Below are 17735 nucleotides of genomic sequence, written 5' to 3'. Positions count from 1 at the left end.
TTGCAGAAATAGCACAAAGGGTAAATTGCCAGACCAGATCGGTGCACGTATAAATTTAGGTGTGGGACTCGACATTGCAATATCGTTAAATGTCACTCCTGTTTGTCTGGTTTAGGTGTTTTAGGTGGCGCTGCACCATTTCGCTCGAGACGTCCGTTGTAAAAGGTGTTATGGCCTCCGAGGTAGCTAATTTCCCAGCCGTGGCCTTCAAAACGACTCACCGAAGCGGAAAAGCCATGAATTTAAATCAGCAATTTGTGAAATGATGTGAACTTACCCTGCAGGTCAGTCATATGCTTAATTTCACTTGATACGATAGCCTTCAACCACAACCCTCCTCCCCTAACCAAAATCCCTATATAACTCCTGAATTTAGGTCATTAAACCATTGTGGGCAAGCATAATTATTTGGGGAACACGCAACGAAACAATATGGTGGTCTCCACGGCGAAAGAATTGCTGTCGCAGTAAATGCGTCTACTGCTAAAGTAATCACTCAAGACTGCTTTCTTTTTAAATTTATTACGTCACTTAAAGTAGGCGCCGCTTGCTCTGCAGTTATACGTCACGCAAAGTGAAGTTAGTGAAAAAAACACACTCATCTATGTAGAAGGCCAGACACAATTAGCGCCGCAGAAGCAGCATGAAGCTTACAGGTACACATTTCGATAAGGGATTACCGTCTCAGAGGAAGGCGCTCCGTGGACACTACGTTATAGTGTAAAAATCGCATGTATATATACCAATCTGACAGGAGCAAGACACGTACATGACGGCTGGAATTGACAGTTAACTAATTTGGCTATTACAAAAACACCTTAGAAGCCTAAAACAGCGTCGAGAATGTTTTGGCTATCATTTGGCATAAGGCATAATGTGGTTGCGTGCGCGCGCGTGCGTGTTAAACCACCGTAACTGCTCGAATGTTCCGGCGACACTCCCTGTGCATTCGGCGAAAGTTCGCCGTTGTCCGCCTTGCTTAAAGCGAGCGCTAGGTCACGTCGGAGTTTCTGCCAACGCGTAAGCACCGCGCTTCGTTGCTAGTATATAGCTGGCGTCAGCGGTCGCTTGTTCCGTCTTCCCTGTATAGGACCGACAATTTCCGGCCGGACGCGATTTTTTCTGTCGAAGCCCGTTCCCTGTCGCGTACACTCCTCGGCATGGCAGGTTCGTTTCCCGCACTGCCTCGCACAATTATCTCGCGATCGCAAGGCTTACATTCACGGACAGCTTGACTGGCATCGGCCTCTGCGATGATGAGAACAAGGCTGCAGCTTAGTTGAAGCATCGTGGCAGCTCAGTGTGGTGGATGCAAAATCGCCCGCTCGTAAGCCTTCACCGTCAATAACAACACTTCAGGCTTCCTAGAAAGATCACGTCATGTAGTTGATGATCATTCGCATCAACAAAATTATACAGAATTGTTCTTGCTAAAAAGGAAATATTATATTCTTAATGCAATCTACCCTCGTTTCATATTACTAAACATTTGTTCTTGCTTTTTTCTTGCTAGGCGCATGGCCACAGAGTTGGCAGACGACAGAGACAATGCGTGCACTTTCACGTTTCCTAGGTGACACGGGCCTGGATTCACGCCTGTGATACCAGCTGTGTTGTGTGTCCTTCACCTCGTTTCTCCCATTATCATCCCCCATTGTGACCCTTTTTCTTCCCCTCTTCCCCTTCCCTTACGTAGAGTAGCAGGCCAGATGCTCCGTTATCCGGCCGACCTCTACCTTTTCCAATCATTAAAATACTTCTTCTTCTTCTTCTTCTTTTGTTTTGATATGTTTTTCAAAAATAGCTCGCGGACTTGAGCAACAACGCTGGTTTTCCAGATAAAAGATATGAGACTGCTTCGTTGCTGCTGATTGAAATATTGCTGATTATGATACTTTACTGGTAGTCGTCTGTTACGCTGTTGTGTGTCACAAGACTGTTTTCAAGCTGTGTAAGCGTACAGCAAATTTTCTTTGCGCTGCGTTCGTGTTCTCAGGTGGTCCAAGTAGCGGTACGAATTGGAGTGCCACCCTCCCTCGAGGGACGTCACGGAGGAACCGCCACTCGGTCTGGCCCGCGCGGCGGCCATGTGACCCTCGCTTCCGGTTTAGAGTCTCCGACAAATAATAACTGGAGGAAACTCCGGCGCTACTGTCTGTGAGCGAAATAACGAGTAGTACACCTACTTCCCTAAACGCCGTCCTTCTAACTTCAAGCGACATTGCGACGTTGCAAGTGAATTTTCTAACAAACTATGCCATTATATATGTAAGAATCTATGGTGATTACGCATGTGCGCAGGGACCGCTTGAATTGCTGTGTCTAGAAAACTATGAGTGCATTGTAGTTTAGAGGGACAGGGCGTTATAAGCTATATCACATGAGTGCATTGGAGTTTAGAGGGACAGGGCGTTATAAGCTATATCACAAAAACGCAAACACATAAGATTAGACAAACGCTTTGAGCAACCATCATTGCCCTTGGCAGTTGAATGAAACCAGCGTCCCACCTTTCATCTAGTTATTCTTGAAGGATACTTCGTAAATAAACGCGTGCCATGATGGGCATGTGGCAATTCACCCAAGCAATTTCATCGTTACTTTGGCACAGTGATGACGTCGTTCATAACTGACACGGAACTATAAAATAGTTAGGGTAACAAGAGGCACAGCTTCGCAAACGCGAATAAGGTTTCACTGGAAAGACCGCCGAAGTCGCTGTTGAACGTTGTGTCAGTTACTGAGGCGAAATAGCGAGAGAGACGCACCTCAAATTCCAGGAGTGCAACTGTCGTTTAAGCATGCAAACTAAATATGTAAGAATAATTCGTACTTCTACTCCTAGCCGGCGCACACGTTAGGACTGCTTTCTTCGTACTTGCTTTTTCGTGGCTGATTATTCTGAGTTCATATATGGGCTTCTTCGAAGCCACCGTGGAAATTATTCCATCTGCGGTGCCTCCCAGGGGTCCCGCGTTAAAATTGGTTGCAGCCGCCAGGCCTCTGAATTACATCTTTTTTTTTAGTTTCTTATGGGCCATTGCTGCATGGATACATGTGCCGTCTTCCACCCTCCGACCCTTCTGCTGCCTTTTTTATGCCTCCCATCGCAAGGCGAGAAAAATCGATCGGGCGCTCCAATCTGGCCTAACTCAAACCAACCGCATGCACACGTTTTGAAATTCCCTAGAATCCTCGGCAATAAATATGAGACTACCGTAGCCCACGTATAAAACAAAATTCTGCGATCCGGGTATGCAATTATGGTTAAGGTAAGGAAAAAAGCATCCTTACTCAGCGGAGCGGGGTAAAAGGGTAGAAAGTTAAAAATTGCAAGAAACAGAAAAAAAGTAGGGGGAGGGGGCACCATCATTCATTCATTCATTCATTCATTCATTCATTCATTCATTCATTCATTCATTCATTCATTCATTCATACTGTGAGCCCTTGTCGGGTTGTTACAGGGTTATGAATTGTGGTTTGACGACAGATAAAAGGGTACTTACAACGTCAAGTGGGGCGCAGAACAAACTAACGTCGCTTTTGAACCGTTACAAATGAGAATGAAGCCCAAATAACACCAAGACAATGGGAAACGGTAGCAAAGTAGAAAATTAGAAAAAGAAAAGAACCATGAAGCATGTTTGCTAACAAATTCCGCTATAATTCACTGATGCGGTTGCCACAAGCCGGAAGTACAAGGAGGATTTGTCGAGGGTGCTCACAACCTAGGCGTTTCAGCACATCTGTCGCTTACGCAAGGCTCGGTTAATATTCACGCGATGATCTCAGGAACGACAATCATGTATGGTTGCCATAAAGTTTGGTGGACGTTTTTACGGGCCGTTTTAACTGAAGGCTATTTTGCTTTGACGGCTGGGAGACGCAAAGAACGAATAACAGGCCCAGAAATAACAGCTTTGGATGCTTGCGAACACAGATAAGAGGATCCATCAAGTCATGTAGCAGCTACTATGCGTAGTTCGATACTTTCTGTAGTATTTTCGATGGGCTGCTTGATCATGAAAAGGCTTCAGAGTGGGCTTGCAACTAGATCTGGAGACATGTCTTGTTTTTCTTTTTTTCTTTTCTTTTTGTACTGAGACATCTACGAAAGGTGCCCAAGCCAAACCCGACTCTCTTATATTTCAGGATGAGGAAGCATGTTCAGACGCTTGGAAGTGGTCTCATATCTAGTGGCAATCCCTCTTGAAACAATAAACGCAGCAGGGCTCTTAGAAAGAGTATACGGTTCCAAGGTCTCTACCCCTGTTAAAGGTCTATCATCTAGCCGACATCAAACCGATGACGTCTACAAACAACGTGTAACGGACGTCTAGCAGGCGTTTAACCGTGGACGTCTATTCGATGACGTCTAACCAACTCCAGACTTCAACTTTGGAGCATTTGGTGCATCCACTAGGTGGCAATGAGCTGACTTTGCGTTTCACCGCCACTCTAAGGTTTCCAGAAAAGTGCCGTTATCTGACCAATACATGTAGCGTCGTGCTACCATCCCGACATTTGGGACGTCTTGCCGGAGTTTGCACACACCAGACAACAGCACAGCCTGACTCACAACAGGGCGCGAAAACCGCGACACTCGACCTCTGCTCGACACTCGAAACTCGACACTCGATCTCTGCTCCTCCGTGGCGCAATGAAAAGCAGGTTTCGTAAAATACTTGCTTGGATTAAAGTCCGTCGACTGCGCAGATCACCAGTTTTCTTTCTTTTTCTTTTTTAGCAGTTCTTTTGGTCAAACATGGCTACATCGAAAATCCTTTGGATCACCTTTATACGCAGATGGAATTCATTTATGTACAACCGTGAAGTCCGTTTACTCATTTGTCACTCGCTCTCTTTTTAAAGCGAAGCTTTATATGCCTCACTGATTCGTCCATGAGCGCCGAAAACGCAGCGCAGAAAAGACAACTTACACATCTGCGTAGTGTTACATTCGCAGTACCACGCCCGCGTCGGCTGGCCGGCCGGTAAGTACCTGATAACGGCGCGAAGCGTCGAGCTCAGCAAGAATAGCGCATGCACAAAAAGTTCACTGGAAGCGCAAGTTGGGTCTGCTAGGCGTGACGCTGCCCCTGCAGCAGTTAACTGAGCTTCCCTGCTTATCCGAGACAGCAAGTGCGCGTGAACACAGGCTCGTCATAGGATCCGGAAAATACGATCCTAAAAAAACAATCAAATCACATGCATATATCATCGAGTCGCTCAGAATTTCTTGGGTTCGTTGCGTGGTCGCTGGCTTTGGGCTTTGATTCAGTTTGCATCGGGGGAAAGCTTCGCGTTCAACCATATTTATTTAAGAAAGAGGCTTTGACTTTTCTACCACTAGTCTCATTGGCCCTGACATTGCAGCACAAAAATACAAAAGCACAAAAACAGGGCGCATCTTATTTGTAACTTTTTTCTTAGCGCCTCTGTGTCGTTTGCGCAGCGCTGATGTTGAAGTGTGAGTATTCGGCTTCCTACTCCACTGTGCCTTCGACGATGGCCAATTTTCTGGGTAAAGCAAGCTCCTTTGATCTGTTCCGTTTCTGTCGCGTTCAATGCATTCGTGACAAGCTTCCTGGTTACGATTTCCGAGAAAAGTGCCTAACACGGGAAATGAGGCTTAAATGTACTGACTCCTTGGCCTTTTGCAATGCGCATACAAAGACAAAACTATGTCCACGTGTTCGCTTAGAAGTCTCGTTTCCTTCCTCTTTCTTTTTTTTTCTAGAATTAATTAATTAATTAATTCCGCATGCGAAACAAATAGCATCTTTTGAGTAGTATCCGCGTCTAAAACGTTACATTCTTAATATTGCGAGCAGTCGTCTGCGGCCAAAGACGAGACGAGAATTGTCGTTAGCCAATTTCCGTTGAAAGAAAGCACTGCAAGGCCGCCTTTCATGCTTTTATGCTTTTACACTTTTAAGCTTCTAGAGGGCGACTGGCCTTCGCGAACGTCTTCAACTGCTTGGCGCCATCCGCGCACTTGCAAATAATCACCGCGTCTTCACCTCTTTCTCCCCATACTTCCCTGCCTTTCCGTGCATCCTCTCTCTAATTCCCTCTCCCTTCCATTCCCCTGTTTTGCTACCCCTGTGAAAGGTCACCAACCAGATGCCTTTCCGGTCAGCATCCTTGCCTTCTCCCTTATTTTTCTTTTTTCTCCTCCTCACATACTCCACGTATGTAATAACGAGCACATAATGACAGTCGGCCTCGTTTGCTTTCGCCGTCTCTGGGGCCTAGTATAGTTCCAATCTCTGCCCTCCTTATCGCGGAGTTCTCGGGCGCTGGATCAGCTTAGGTGTTACAAAAAAACACGAACGCGCGCTCTTCCCCGGGGCCCACGTTCGATCGCATCGCCTCCAGCGGCTAGTCGTATCGGCCCCGCCGCTTCCGCTCTGCAGTTTACCTTCTTCTCGCATCACCTTGCCCGCCTCTTCCGCCCGGCTCTGGATCAATATTCCCATTCTTCGATGCCGTTATTCCCGTCGCGTCCACAGCTCCCCTGCGCCGGCTCCCCTTTGCCAGCCATTTGTTACGTCGATAGCTCTTAAGAATACTTCGGCGGTCATTCGTGGCGGCTGTCATAATCGTGCTTGTCAGCAGGTTGTTTCCACGGCGGAAGCTGTTGTCATACAGCTCGATGTAAACCCGCGATTAGTTAACCCACGCTAGTTACTAGGCCGCAGTTTCACGCGCTGGTGTATGCCATATTTTGCTAATATATATATTTTTTATTCTTTTCTTCTGCTCAATGTTTTCCTGCCGCAGCATTTACACTTCATTTTGCTTGTTTATTATTATTTCTTCTTGAATTTTTAGCGATATACCCTGTAGCCTACACTCCCCTCTTTTAATACTTTGAAAAGCCCTGAGGTCGTGAAAAGTGAATTCTTCGCCACCTGGGATCCCATTCAGGGACCGCGACGTGCCGTCATCGTTCCTGTTGAGTCATCATCGTCGTGGTCTTCGTTGTCTTCGTGATATTCGCAAGTCATCACTGCGGTAGTCCTGACATCACCGTAGTCCGTGTAGCCGGTTCCACCATCTACAGCGCGCGCTCACCCTCTGTTTTCAGCTCCCTGCTCGCGGCAATGAGGGTTTCTCGAGAGAAAGTCCCAAGAGCTGCCAACATACGGCTTCACGAAAACTTGTGTTGTCTCATAGCTAATAAGTTCTATAATCAGCTCGTTCAATTTTTACGTCGTGAGGAGGACCCGCGTGCTTCAATTCAGTAACCCTATATGCAGCCAATCAAGCTGTTAATTTCTGGGGCTTTATTTTTCGTCTTTCTTTTTTCTTTAACCACAGCAGCGCTTGTAAGCTCGAAACTGGGTTTTCTGTGCCCGTCCTTTCCCTTGCACCATCATCGTCGTCATCATCAAGCAGTAGACGTCAGGCCACCTTGTCACCCTCAACGTAAACAACTCCATACAGCAATGAAAAACGAAACTTTTTCTCACTGCTAGCTGGTGAGTGAGCCCGTGCACCTGCGTTTATGTGCACCTGACAGCCGGACGCGCTAACCACAGCGCACTATCGCGCAGCAAACTTTTAAGCTGGCTTATCACTTCACACTTCTCACAAAACCAAGAAGCTCAGTTTTCTTTTTTGTTTTGTCTCATCATTTACCTACTGCATACATATATCCTCATGAAGTTTGGATATTGTAGACATTATTAGGCCTAGTTTAAGCATGTAGCACTATTGTGCCGGATTTATATGAGGAAACTTGATTTCTTAAAGTGAATCGAAATATTGTAATTGACCTCGCGTGACCTTGCTGAGAGTTGTATAACACTTCGTATTAAGAAATTATCTTAAAATGAAATGATAAATAAGCATGGAGGCCCGTTTCGTGCAGATACTGCAACAGCGGCTTGTGAACTGCACTATCCGCGAACCATCGCATACATAGTCGTTAAGTAGGCGTGTTCTTAACATTCGCGTCCGATCTTTTGTTTTTTTTTTTCGCTGACGGTGTTTCGCCTATAGGGAATGCCCAAAGTATAGATCACGGACGTCCGCTGCGGACATAGCAGCGGAGCACTTCCTACACTGGACATAAGGTCTTTTGATGGCAGACTCCCGGTCCAAGCGACGGGGAGTTGTATCGGTTCAAAGTCTCCGGAGGGAGAGAGAGAGAGACAATGTGCGGGGTTTGTGCCCCCCGCATGACCCTATTGAGCAGGCTCTAAGAGCTGCGGCATCCGTGCATGTGTCTCGGAGGCCACGCCAGGCACTATACTGTGGCGGACAAAGAAAACCGGCGTTGTGCGCGTCTCAAAGAAAAAGGGTTTTCTTGAGAAAACGGCACCGTCGTCGCGGATAGCCTATTGTCGAAGGGAATGAGTCCAGAGCCGCTGGAATCGTTCTCGACTGGGGACCTCCAAAAAATTTTCTGTTTTTCTTCTTCGTCCCCTTCCCTGGTCTGAATATGGCGTCGTTCGTTAGGCTGACATCCACCTCGGCCAAAGAAAGCGGCACTGTTTTCATTCATCGGCCACCGCGGAAATCAATACGGCCGCACTTCCGGCGCCCGGATCGCAATGGTGGAATGGTGCTCCTCCGATTCTCGGCTATCGGTTTCTCGGCGTAGAATACAGGAAACCGGCACGCGATCTGGCGGCGAGGCTTGCGCTCCATCGACGCGCCCATTGTTTCGCGGGGGAGAAAAAGAAAGTTTCTTGCTAGAATGTAAGACTCGCGAGGTGAGCGGGGAGGAACTTCGGGTCACGGGCACTTCTCGGTCTGCGCCCCGCTTTCCGGAGTCCTGATCGTGAAAGAAGTAGGTAAGCTGCACGCAAAAAAAAAAAATAGAAACTTCAAAACTGGTGGGCAGATAAAGCTTTCCGCCTGGGTCTTTCCGTCATGGTTTTCACGTCTTCCCCGGCCTCGCTACTTGCAACTCACTTTTTTTCAGAGGCATTTCGTCCGTCTCTTCCCTCACCGACTGCACGATAGCTGTTGATTTTGTCAGTGACTGAAACCCTTTGCTTTTCTAACATTGTGCTCTTGAAACGCACTCATTGTCCTCTACAGTCTGCACAATGGCAAATTACTAAGCCGCGACGGGACCTATTGGCTTAGCTGCGCAGCGCATGTTTTGAAAACAGTGAGAAGAGCTGTTTTAATGAACAAGAAGACTTCTGGGCGGTTCATTCGTTTACGTTTTCATTCACGTTCATTGACGCGTTCGCGCTCGCAACCGTTCTTACCTGGAAGCCCTTACATGGAAACCGACAAGTAGAACGCTGGAAAATATCAAGTAATGAGGGCTCCAAGTTCCTGCGTTGGCTTTTTAATTCTCGCGTGCGCTGGAGTAATCTGTACGGCGGAAGTCTTCGTACTGCTGTTCAGCTATAGTAAGGTGCTGAAATAAATTTAGCGCGTGCATAACGCTTCTCCACATTAGTTTCTTGGATATCGAGGTTTCACGAGCGTAAACGTCTGAATATCGTAACGCGAAATCGCACGTTCCCAAAACTGGAGCATTGTTGTCTTCTGTGAATGATTTAAACGGCGCGAAAAACTTGCGAATAAGTCAGCGCGTGAATGTTCTCGCAGGAGCGGCTCATCTTCTTCTTCTTCTTTCCTTCTCTCTCCCTTTCTTTCTTTTTCGCCGGACGCGGTGTTATTGTGTAGCGGCCAGACGTTTAACTTGGGACGCCTTAGGCTCAGCTTTTATCAGAGAGCTCTGTTCGAGAGTCACAAAATCGGTAAGCACAGGTTTAATTAGGAGGAGAAAAACGAGAGGGAAAGACAGAGAGCTTAGTTGGTGTAAGTGTTGGCTGGTCACCGAGGGCAGAAGGATAGCGTAAAGGGAGTGAAAGATGATGAAAGGAGAGAAGAGTTAAAAAATATAAATAGAGAAGGAAAAAAGTGCACGCAACAACGCGCTACATATAGTCGGTCACACAGTCTGAACGTTCTCAAGTAGCGCCAGGGTTAATAGGATTAGGAAATTTTCAGGAGCACCGGTGCCAAATAAAAAGCCAGGAGAGCTTAAGTGTCGGCGCTTAACTCGAGGACTGGCCTTGAGAAAATGCAGGCCTTCATCTTGAAATACACGACAAAAGATAGTCCTGGTTACTGAAAAAAATATGACATCGAGGAAAAACAAATGTAAGTATATGTTGTCCCAGCTAATGTTAAACAAGCTTGAATCTCTATATATCTGTAAAGATAATCTGGCTACAAATGCAGTGCTGCGTTTTTTTAAATGCACCCGCCTGTATGACCGCGCGTGACTATAGCTCAGCAATTAACGCTTGTCTGTGTAACTGTACAAAGTGTGAACGCCTCTCTTCCCCCTTCTCTTTCAATCTCCTCCTCCAGTGCAGAATAGCCTACGGGCCGTGGGCTCTGTCTTGTGAACCTCCCTGCTGCCTTTCCTTTAGGACTCTCTCTCTCTCTCTCTCTGGCTATGAGATCTATACGATGTTCCGTCATCTTCCGCCACGAAGATAATTTTTGCCTACTGATTACTTCGCTAATTATAAAAAAGGAATATTTAAACAAATCAAACAAACAGCCTGGATAACTTCAGCTGGGACACCCAGCATTAGTGTGCTCTTTTTCTAGAGCCAGCGGCGGTATTTCTATTGTTGCGCTTGATTAGGTTGTTATTTTGCTTACTAATATTTTCTTTCTTTTTTTTCTTTTTTTTTTACCAGCCATATCGCAGAAGTCTAGTATCTGGTTTTGTGTGCAGCTTGAGAAAGACAGACATTCTTTGTAGGATCTTGGAAATGTTCGTCTGGCCATGCGCGTGTTATTGGTGATCCGTGAAATGACCAACTCATACATATCAAACGCACTCGAAAACAAGCTACACAAGTGGTAACAGGCAGCAAAAGTGTCCGCTGCTGTGCTCGAGGTAGCCTGTTCAATCTCCGCCGCATTTCGATGGGGTTGAATTAAAAAGACGCTCGGGTACTCCGATTTAGGCCCATGCTAAATAATTCCAGGTGGTCAAAATAATCCCAAGTGCCCCGTTACGGCATGGTTCATCAGCCTGCCGTCGTTTTGGCACGTAGAACCCAGGGATTTATTGATCTAAACAAAAAATATTTGGTGACGCTTAAGCTTCGCTTTTAATAGTGGAATGCAATAGCATTCAAATACATCCCTGACTGCTTCTCACGCTTCCCGGCAACTGCAGCTTATGTAAGTGTAATGTATCCCGGGAAACTTTGGCGGTGAACGTTATGCATGAAGGGCGAGCTTTCTGGTAGAAACGCGACCTGTTGCGTGGGCCGATCCCAGCCCCGCCAAGAAAATTGCGTCAGTTTCAGGTTTCTGTTACAGTTTCACAGTTTGAACATTGAAGTCTTGGAAGATTTAACATAGAAGGCACGCGCTCTCAGTGCTTTGTTTCATCACATTCGTTTGTGGGCTGTAGTTCTCGAAATCCCGAGGAATAACTTTGTCAAGAATGTAAGACAAGGTATGAGCAGCTTCAGTGATAGAATGGTGTGCCAATATAACCCGCATATGCCGCATGTCATATATAGCAAGGCGCAACATATGCATATGCCTAAATACATACGGCAGTTTTCGTTCACGGACAACTCCCCCGACGCCAGACTTTCTGCAACACCAAACCGTTAACACTGTCGCGGTAAAATGTTTGGTCGAGACCAGACCAACGGAAGATGACTAGCAGTGCCTTCTATACGTTCAAAGCACTAGCAGTGCTGCTCCAAGGTCCAAGAACTTAGTGTCGCTCAAGAAGCTGGCGTGCAAATTTAAAGCAGAGTTGAGAATAGCTGCTGAGGTGTTGAGAGAAAGTAAATTATACAAAGACAATCATTCATCGAAATTCATATAATCGACGAGGCTACTTGCATAGCCCTAGAGGACAGGCAAATCCCAGTCACGAGTTCATCACCCACTTGAGGTGTCACACTTCATAGTTCATGTCGATAGATTCCCGTCACTCAAAGCATTTATCTCAGCACATTCGTTTTTCCTTTCTTTTCTCGCTTTCAGCCCTTTACTATTCCGGCCATTCGTGGAACTGGCTCATTTCCAGTATTGATGTGTAACTTCCTCGTCCACTTGGCTGGAACCTTATTTCGACTCCTGAAATTTGTTCATTAGGAGTGCGAAGTTGGGACACTTGGTCGAGCAACATTCCAAAGCAAAAAAATAAAATGAAGTAGCGCTTGTGTCGTTTCTTCTATTTGTGATCCTGTGGCTAGTGCTGCTTTTGCAGATTGTTTCCAGTTCTTTCATCCTGTTTTGATAGCAGTAACGCAGCCGCAATTTATTTTTTCTTGCAGGCAGGAAGGGGGAATGTGGGTTGGCTCTTCATAATTTTGGCAGGTGTTTTAGGCCTGACTTATTAGGAGATCTTTATACAAGGTATTTCGTTTTCTTTTTTTTCCTTCTTAGATAATACAGATCTTTTATAAAGGAGCTATGACTGTAAGAAACACCTGTAATGTTCGCATACGAGCTCTAACGCGAGACGGAAATGCCTTGCAGCTGCTGAAGTTACTCTAAGATGAATAATTTTTTTTAAATTAACAACAAAATTTGGTAGAAGGCGCAGTGCTCTGACACCGAAACATCCCCCACCCCTGTCCCAACGACTCTGCCGTGCAGTGCCAGACACCTATCGTTATATGGAATGTTCCTTTGAAAAATTAACCTCCCGCAACGCGGCATTCGCAGAGCGGCCGGCGGCAAACGAGCAGCAGCCCGGCGGCGGCATGTGACGATGTGGGCGGCCGAGAACTACGCGCCGGGCCTGATCGCCATCAGCGAGAGCGCCGGCGAGAACCCGCTGCAGAGCCAGCGGCCGAAATGGCGCCGCCTGTGCCGCTACCTGGGCGTGCTCGCGTTCCTCTCGGTGCTGGGCATCGGGCTGTGCTTCGCCATCGCGCTCACGGTGTCCCAGCCGCCCGGCCGCGCCTCGTGGGAGTACCTGCTCATCTCGAGCCCCATCGTGATCCCGGGCCTGTTGGCGCTCTACCTGTGCACGCGCCGCTGCTGCGGGCTCATCCTCAACCTGGTGTTCGCCTTCCTGGCGCTGCTGTGCGGCGCCGTGCTGGTGGCCACCGAGACGCTCGCCTCCATCGGCATCATGCTCACCATCGTGGGCGGACTGATCCTGGTCGTGATCCTGGTGACGCTCGTCTACGACCGCGTCACGGGCCGCTCGTACGATGACGACGACGAGGAGGGAGAGCTGGGCAGCGGCATCGGCGTCGGCGGCGCCGCGGGCAGCGTGCGCAACCGCAGCCTGCGGCGCCGCGCGGGCGACCTGCTCTTCGGGGACGACGTGTCCCAGAGGGCGTACCCCAACTGCGCGCCGCTGCGGCGCAGCTTCCGGCTCGCCTCGCAGAAGAAGAAGCCCCACCCGCACACGCAGGTGCGAAGCGCGGCGGCGGCACACAACAGCTAGGAATGCTTTCTTAAAGTGTGTGTGCGCGTGTGTCTACGTGTGTGCGTGCGTGCGTGCGTGCGCGTGCGTGTGCGTGTGTGTGTGTGTGTGTGTGCGTGCGTGCGTGCGTGTGCGTGTGTGTGTGTGTGTTTGTGCGTGTGTGTGTGTCTGTGTGTGTGTGTGTGTGTGAAGGGGGGATTGTCGGATTTGGCACGAAGCACAAAGCATTTATCTATGTAGATTTCGGAAGTTTTTAAGCACAATTTGTCAGTCTCCTTTCTCCGTACTTTCACGACACCCGTGTGGATAGGCTTAGACAGACCAAGAGCCGCGCAGCTACAGCTGAAAATGAGTCGATACCCCGTTCAGCCGAGCCTGGAATAAATATTTACGACCACTGTTCATGCCACGCGTAGCAATCTCCCTCCCGATTCACTTTACTTGCATATTTGCCCTAAGATTCATAAATCAAAGAGCACATGGCAAGCGCGAGGAAAACTTAAATAACGTATAACTCACAAGGAGTCCTAAATCTAACCAATGCCAGAAAAATGTGTATACTTGCTAGCTCTGCTACAGCTCCTCTTGCCAGCAGCGCATGAATCACGACAAGGCACACACCGCGCATGACTCTCAACGGCACACAGATACTTCGCCCGATCATTTTACCTCCGAATATAGACTAACCTCACGTCTGCGCTCTTGCCTATCGCCGCAGGTGCAGTTCATTGTGCCCGAGCTGCCCCCGCCTTCATCGGGGTTGCACTCGCGCAACAGCCCCGAACACGGCGTGCACACCCAGGGTTCCTCGACCGCCGCGGGAGTCGAGCGACCCGCGACGCCTGATGGCATGCCGCGCGGCCATCATGAAGCCAGCGTCGCCAGTACCAGCGGGAGGCCCGGCGGAGCCTGCGAAGCCGCACACGTCTGCACGCACGCCCCGTCGCCGCAGCCCCAACTCGTTGCCGCAGCCTCCAACGAGCAGACGTCCTGAAAAGAGCCTTGTGAACGATGCGCGGACAGACGCTTGCTGCGGTGAAACACAGCGTTCAGATTCTCACCTGTTACAACTCCCAGCCTTCGCAGAGGACTCGAGTTTTCTCTCTCTCTCGCTGTGAAGAATTTCAGGGTCTTCGCTCGTTAACCTGTCGTGCTCTTTCACCGCGTTTGCGGTAGACAGAATGTTCGTGATGTAGTCGTTGTTCCTGTTACGAGTGTTTGTCTTCGATCCTTTTTTTCTTTTCGAAGAAAGCTTGGGTTGACTGATAGATTGATTGTTACAGGGCTTATGGTACCGGTACCGAACTGTACCAAAAGGAGCGGAAGGCACATTCGCCAAAAGCCGACTGCTAAGCTCGTTGAACGCACATGTTCAGAGCGCAATGAAGAATCCCAGTATCATGCCGCCGGTGCCCAGGTGTACTGCAGTTGTCTCCGTCTTCAGCGTACACGCAGCATTTTTATCTGTCTTCTTCACGCGGCGGCGAGCAGCAAAGCCAAGTTTCCGTTTCACAAACGGCTGCTTGCTGCAGCTGACGGAGTGCCATGAGCAGCGCCGCGTTTCTTAGAGTTGGTCACCGCTATAGCTTGCTGCGACGAAGCACAATCCACAGCCTGCGAATCAGCAATGGTTATTGATTGCCACTCTTTCGCTCTCCTGCAGTCCGTCTTTGACCCAGAGCACGTGCTCACGCTGTTTTCACGTGATTTCAATAGTCGGATGCTGTTTCGGTAGTACCACGCGACAAGCTCGCACGGCTTAAAGAGAGGCCTAATCTCTGTGGTTCGTTACGTTCGGTTTGCTACAGCGTACGCGGGTAAACGACATCTTAGTTGAAATCAAGAAAAAGAAATGGGCATGGGCCGGACATGTAATGAGAAGGGAAGATAACCGATGGTCACTAAGGCTTACCGACTGGATTCCAAGGGAAGGGAAGCGTAGCAGGGGGCGACAGAAAGTTAGGTCGGCGGATGACATTAAGACGTTTGCAGGGACAACATGGTCACAATGAGTACATGACCGGGGTTATGTATGAGTATGTACGGGGTTAAGTATGGGAGAGGCCTTTGCCCTGCAGTGGGCGTAACTATGATGATGATGATGATGATGATGATGCCGGAAAATGCAAAGTCACTGCACAAGTGAAGTTAACTGTCGCCGCACCCTCGCCAACGGGGCTCTATAGCACAACAGGGCAATCTAGCTTGATCCCTCAACGTTCGTATGAGGAGAATCGCTTGTTGGGGGAATTGGCAGTTAGTACGGCTGTGATTGATACAGAGAGAAAGTATAAGACCTTAAGAAGATGCACCCACGCTGACATACGCCGGGGTGGGGGCCGCGAACGTTCGAGAGGGTCAATACATGTAGCACATTTGGAAGTGGAGTGTGACCGGTGGCGAAGGGGTGTACAGAACACTACGATGTCAGAATGGTTGCCCGTACAAGCTTTGCCCCCACATTGCAGCACCAGAAATGTAACCGTTTGTCACCTTGTGTAGGCGTCCCCGCTGTCACTTCTGTCACCGAGCATTTCCCACGGTTCCGGGGAAATTTCTCCACGCAAACCACATGACGGAGTGTTTGAGACGGATGCCAACACCTGCACCTGCAGCTTAGGCTAGATGGACTGCAATAGGATGAGCATCTTCAAGAGGGTAACGCCAGGTCTGATCCCGCAGTAATGAAAGACATCCTTGAACCTTGACCGCTAAACCTGATAGGGACCACTGGTTACTTGTTTGAGACCCCCAGTTTATATTGCGTTGGAGCTGATGAAGCTATACATGCTTTCTGGTAATCTGTGGCTTGACAATAGCTGCAGTCACGCGTGCATGACTACGCGGGGTCAAGTGAAGAGCGTTCGTAAGCTTAAGAAAAATACCAAGTTCGGTCTGAACCGGCTCGTGCCGTAGGTCGTAAATCAAACGCTTGGTTTTTCTGAACGAACGTAAAAGGCAATGTCTTTCATTTACTAATAACGGTGCATCTTAATTTACCTGACTGTAACTGTTTCGCGTCACCTGACCCATTGCACATGTCGATAGACACAGTGGGCCTTTCCAACAGTGTTATGTCTTGAGAGCGCCGAGCATTTCAAGCTTGTCCCTGGCCGAGAAAGTAGTGTTGTGCATATATCAACCGAGTAGCCGCGAGTTATCGCAACTCGCTTAAGACCTCCTGTTTCACGCGAAGCACTGAGCTATAATGCACATACGATACATTCCTGTCCTACGCGCACTATATACACGCAGTATGAGCTGTAACGTCCCCGCGCATACTACAACCGTCCGCCGCGAACTTTCAAAGTGTGTCCAGTGTCCATTGTGCGCACGCGGTAAATGAAAGAACGAATTCACAAACTGACTATCCTACCGAATTCAGCGACAGTCCTCCAATATCTTTAGTCTTGCTTTAATACAGGATGAACGCCGCGAAGCTTGCTCGACCTGTAATGATCAAGTTCACGGATTGCCGGCGATTACCACGGGGCTTAGCTTGGGGATAAGGTGTGGAGGTTAGAAGCCTTTCCTTCCGGCCTACTCCCATTTTCTTCTACGTATATGTGCTAAGTTGGAGTTTCCGTACACTGCACCCAGTGTGTTTCATTCGTGTCTTTCCACTTTTCATAAATATTCCTTCCTGCATCTAATTTGACATGCTCCCTGTCCTAAAGGAAGTGGAAAGGCACGCACAGTCTCTGTGAAAGGCATAACGCAAACTGTTTGAAGCCTTGCCGGCACAGTTACATTCGTGGCGCGTTTGGGTCTTCTTAGGCCTAGCTCTGACCTCCTAAGTTGCACCGGCACTCGGAGGTCACGTCTTGGCTGTCAGGAAAACAATATTACTTCTTTACTAGAGCTCTCTAGATTCTCAGAGTGCCAGCATTGCCTAAGGAGCATCACCGCATGGCCTGCAGTGGCGACTGCTAAGGTCAAGGCGCCGAAGCGGTCTATGTTTTTCCTTTTTTTTTTTTGCAAATCCTCTTCATGGTGTGAACGGCGCGTTTCTCCCTTGAATCGGCGTCACTTTACTGACCACTTGTGAAAGCTTTCTTTTTGTGTGTGAAATATGTGTTAATTCGAACATCGCGCATTCTTCCTTAGCGTGTGAAGGCGTATTTCTCGATACGGGTGCTAATCGAGGGATTTATGCTAAATGGATGTAATTTATTCACTGATCGGCTTCGATCGTGAAATCGGGACATGTGCCCTGAAGTGAATCCATAAAGATATTTAGTGAAACGCTGTTAATTAGCTAACATCACTCTACCACTTGTCGTCCAACTAATGTCCGCCTTTTCAATCGGTTCAGATGATGCGACA

At 48.3% G+C, this 17735-nt stretch overlaps 1 protein-coding gene across 1 annotated transcript in view; it reads left to right on the top strand.

Moving 5' to 3' along the window:
* LOC135902441 (uncharacterized) overlaps positions 1-14472 on the top strand; it is a 104037-nt gene extending 89565 nt beyond the window's left edge. Inside the window, exons 2-3 of the mRNA XM_065432525.2 lie at positions 12698-13397; positions 14128-14472. Coding sequence (XP_065288597.2) covers positions 12744-13397; positions 14128-14403 — 930 coding nt within the window. The 5' untranslated portion in view covers positions 12698-12743 and the 3' untranslated portion in view covers positions 14404-14472. The remainder of the gene's footprint in view (positions 1-12697; positions 13398-14127) is intronic.
* The last annotated feature ends 3263 nt before the right edge of the window (positions 14473-17735 follow it).

This window comes from Dermacentor albipictus, chromosome 3 (assembly GCF_038994185.2).
Source record: "Dermacentor albipictus isolate Rhodes 1998 colony chromosome 3, USDA_Dalb.pri_finalv2, whole genome shotgun sequence".
NCBI classification, from domain to species: Eukaryota; Metazoa; Arthropoda; class Arachnida; order Ixodida; family Ixodidae; genus Dermacentor; species Dermacentor albipictus.
Note: the sequence above shows the minus strand (reverse complement) of the source record. Positions and strands in the feature narration are given on the sequence as shown.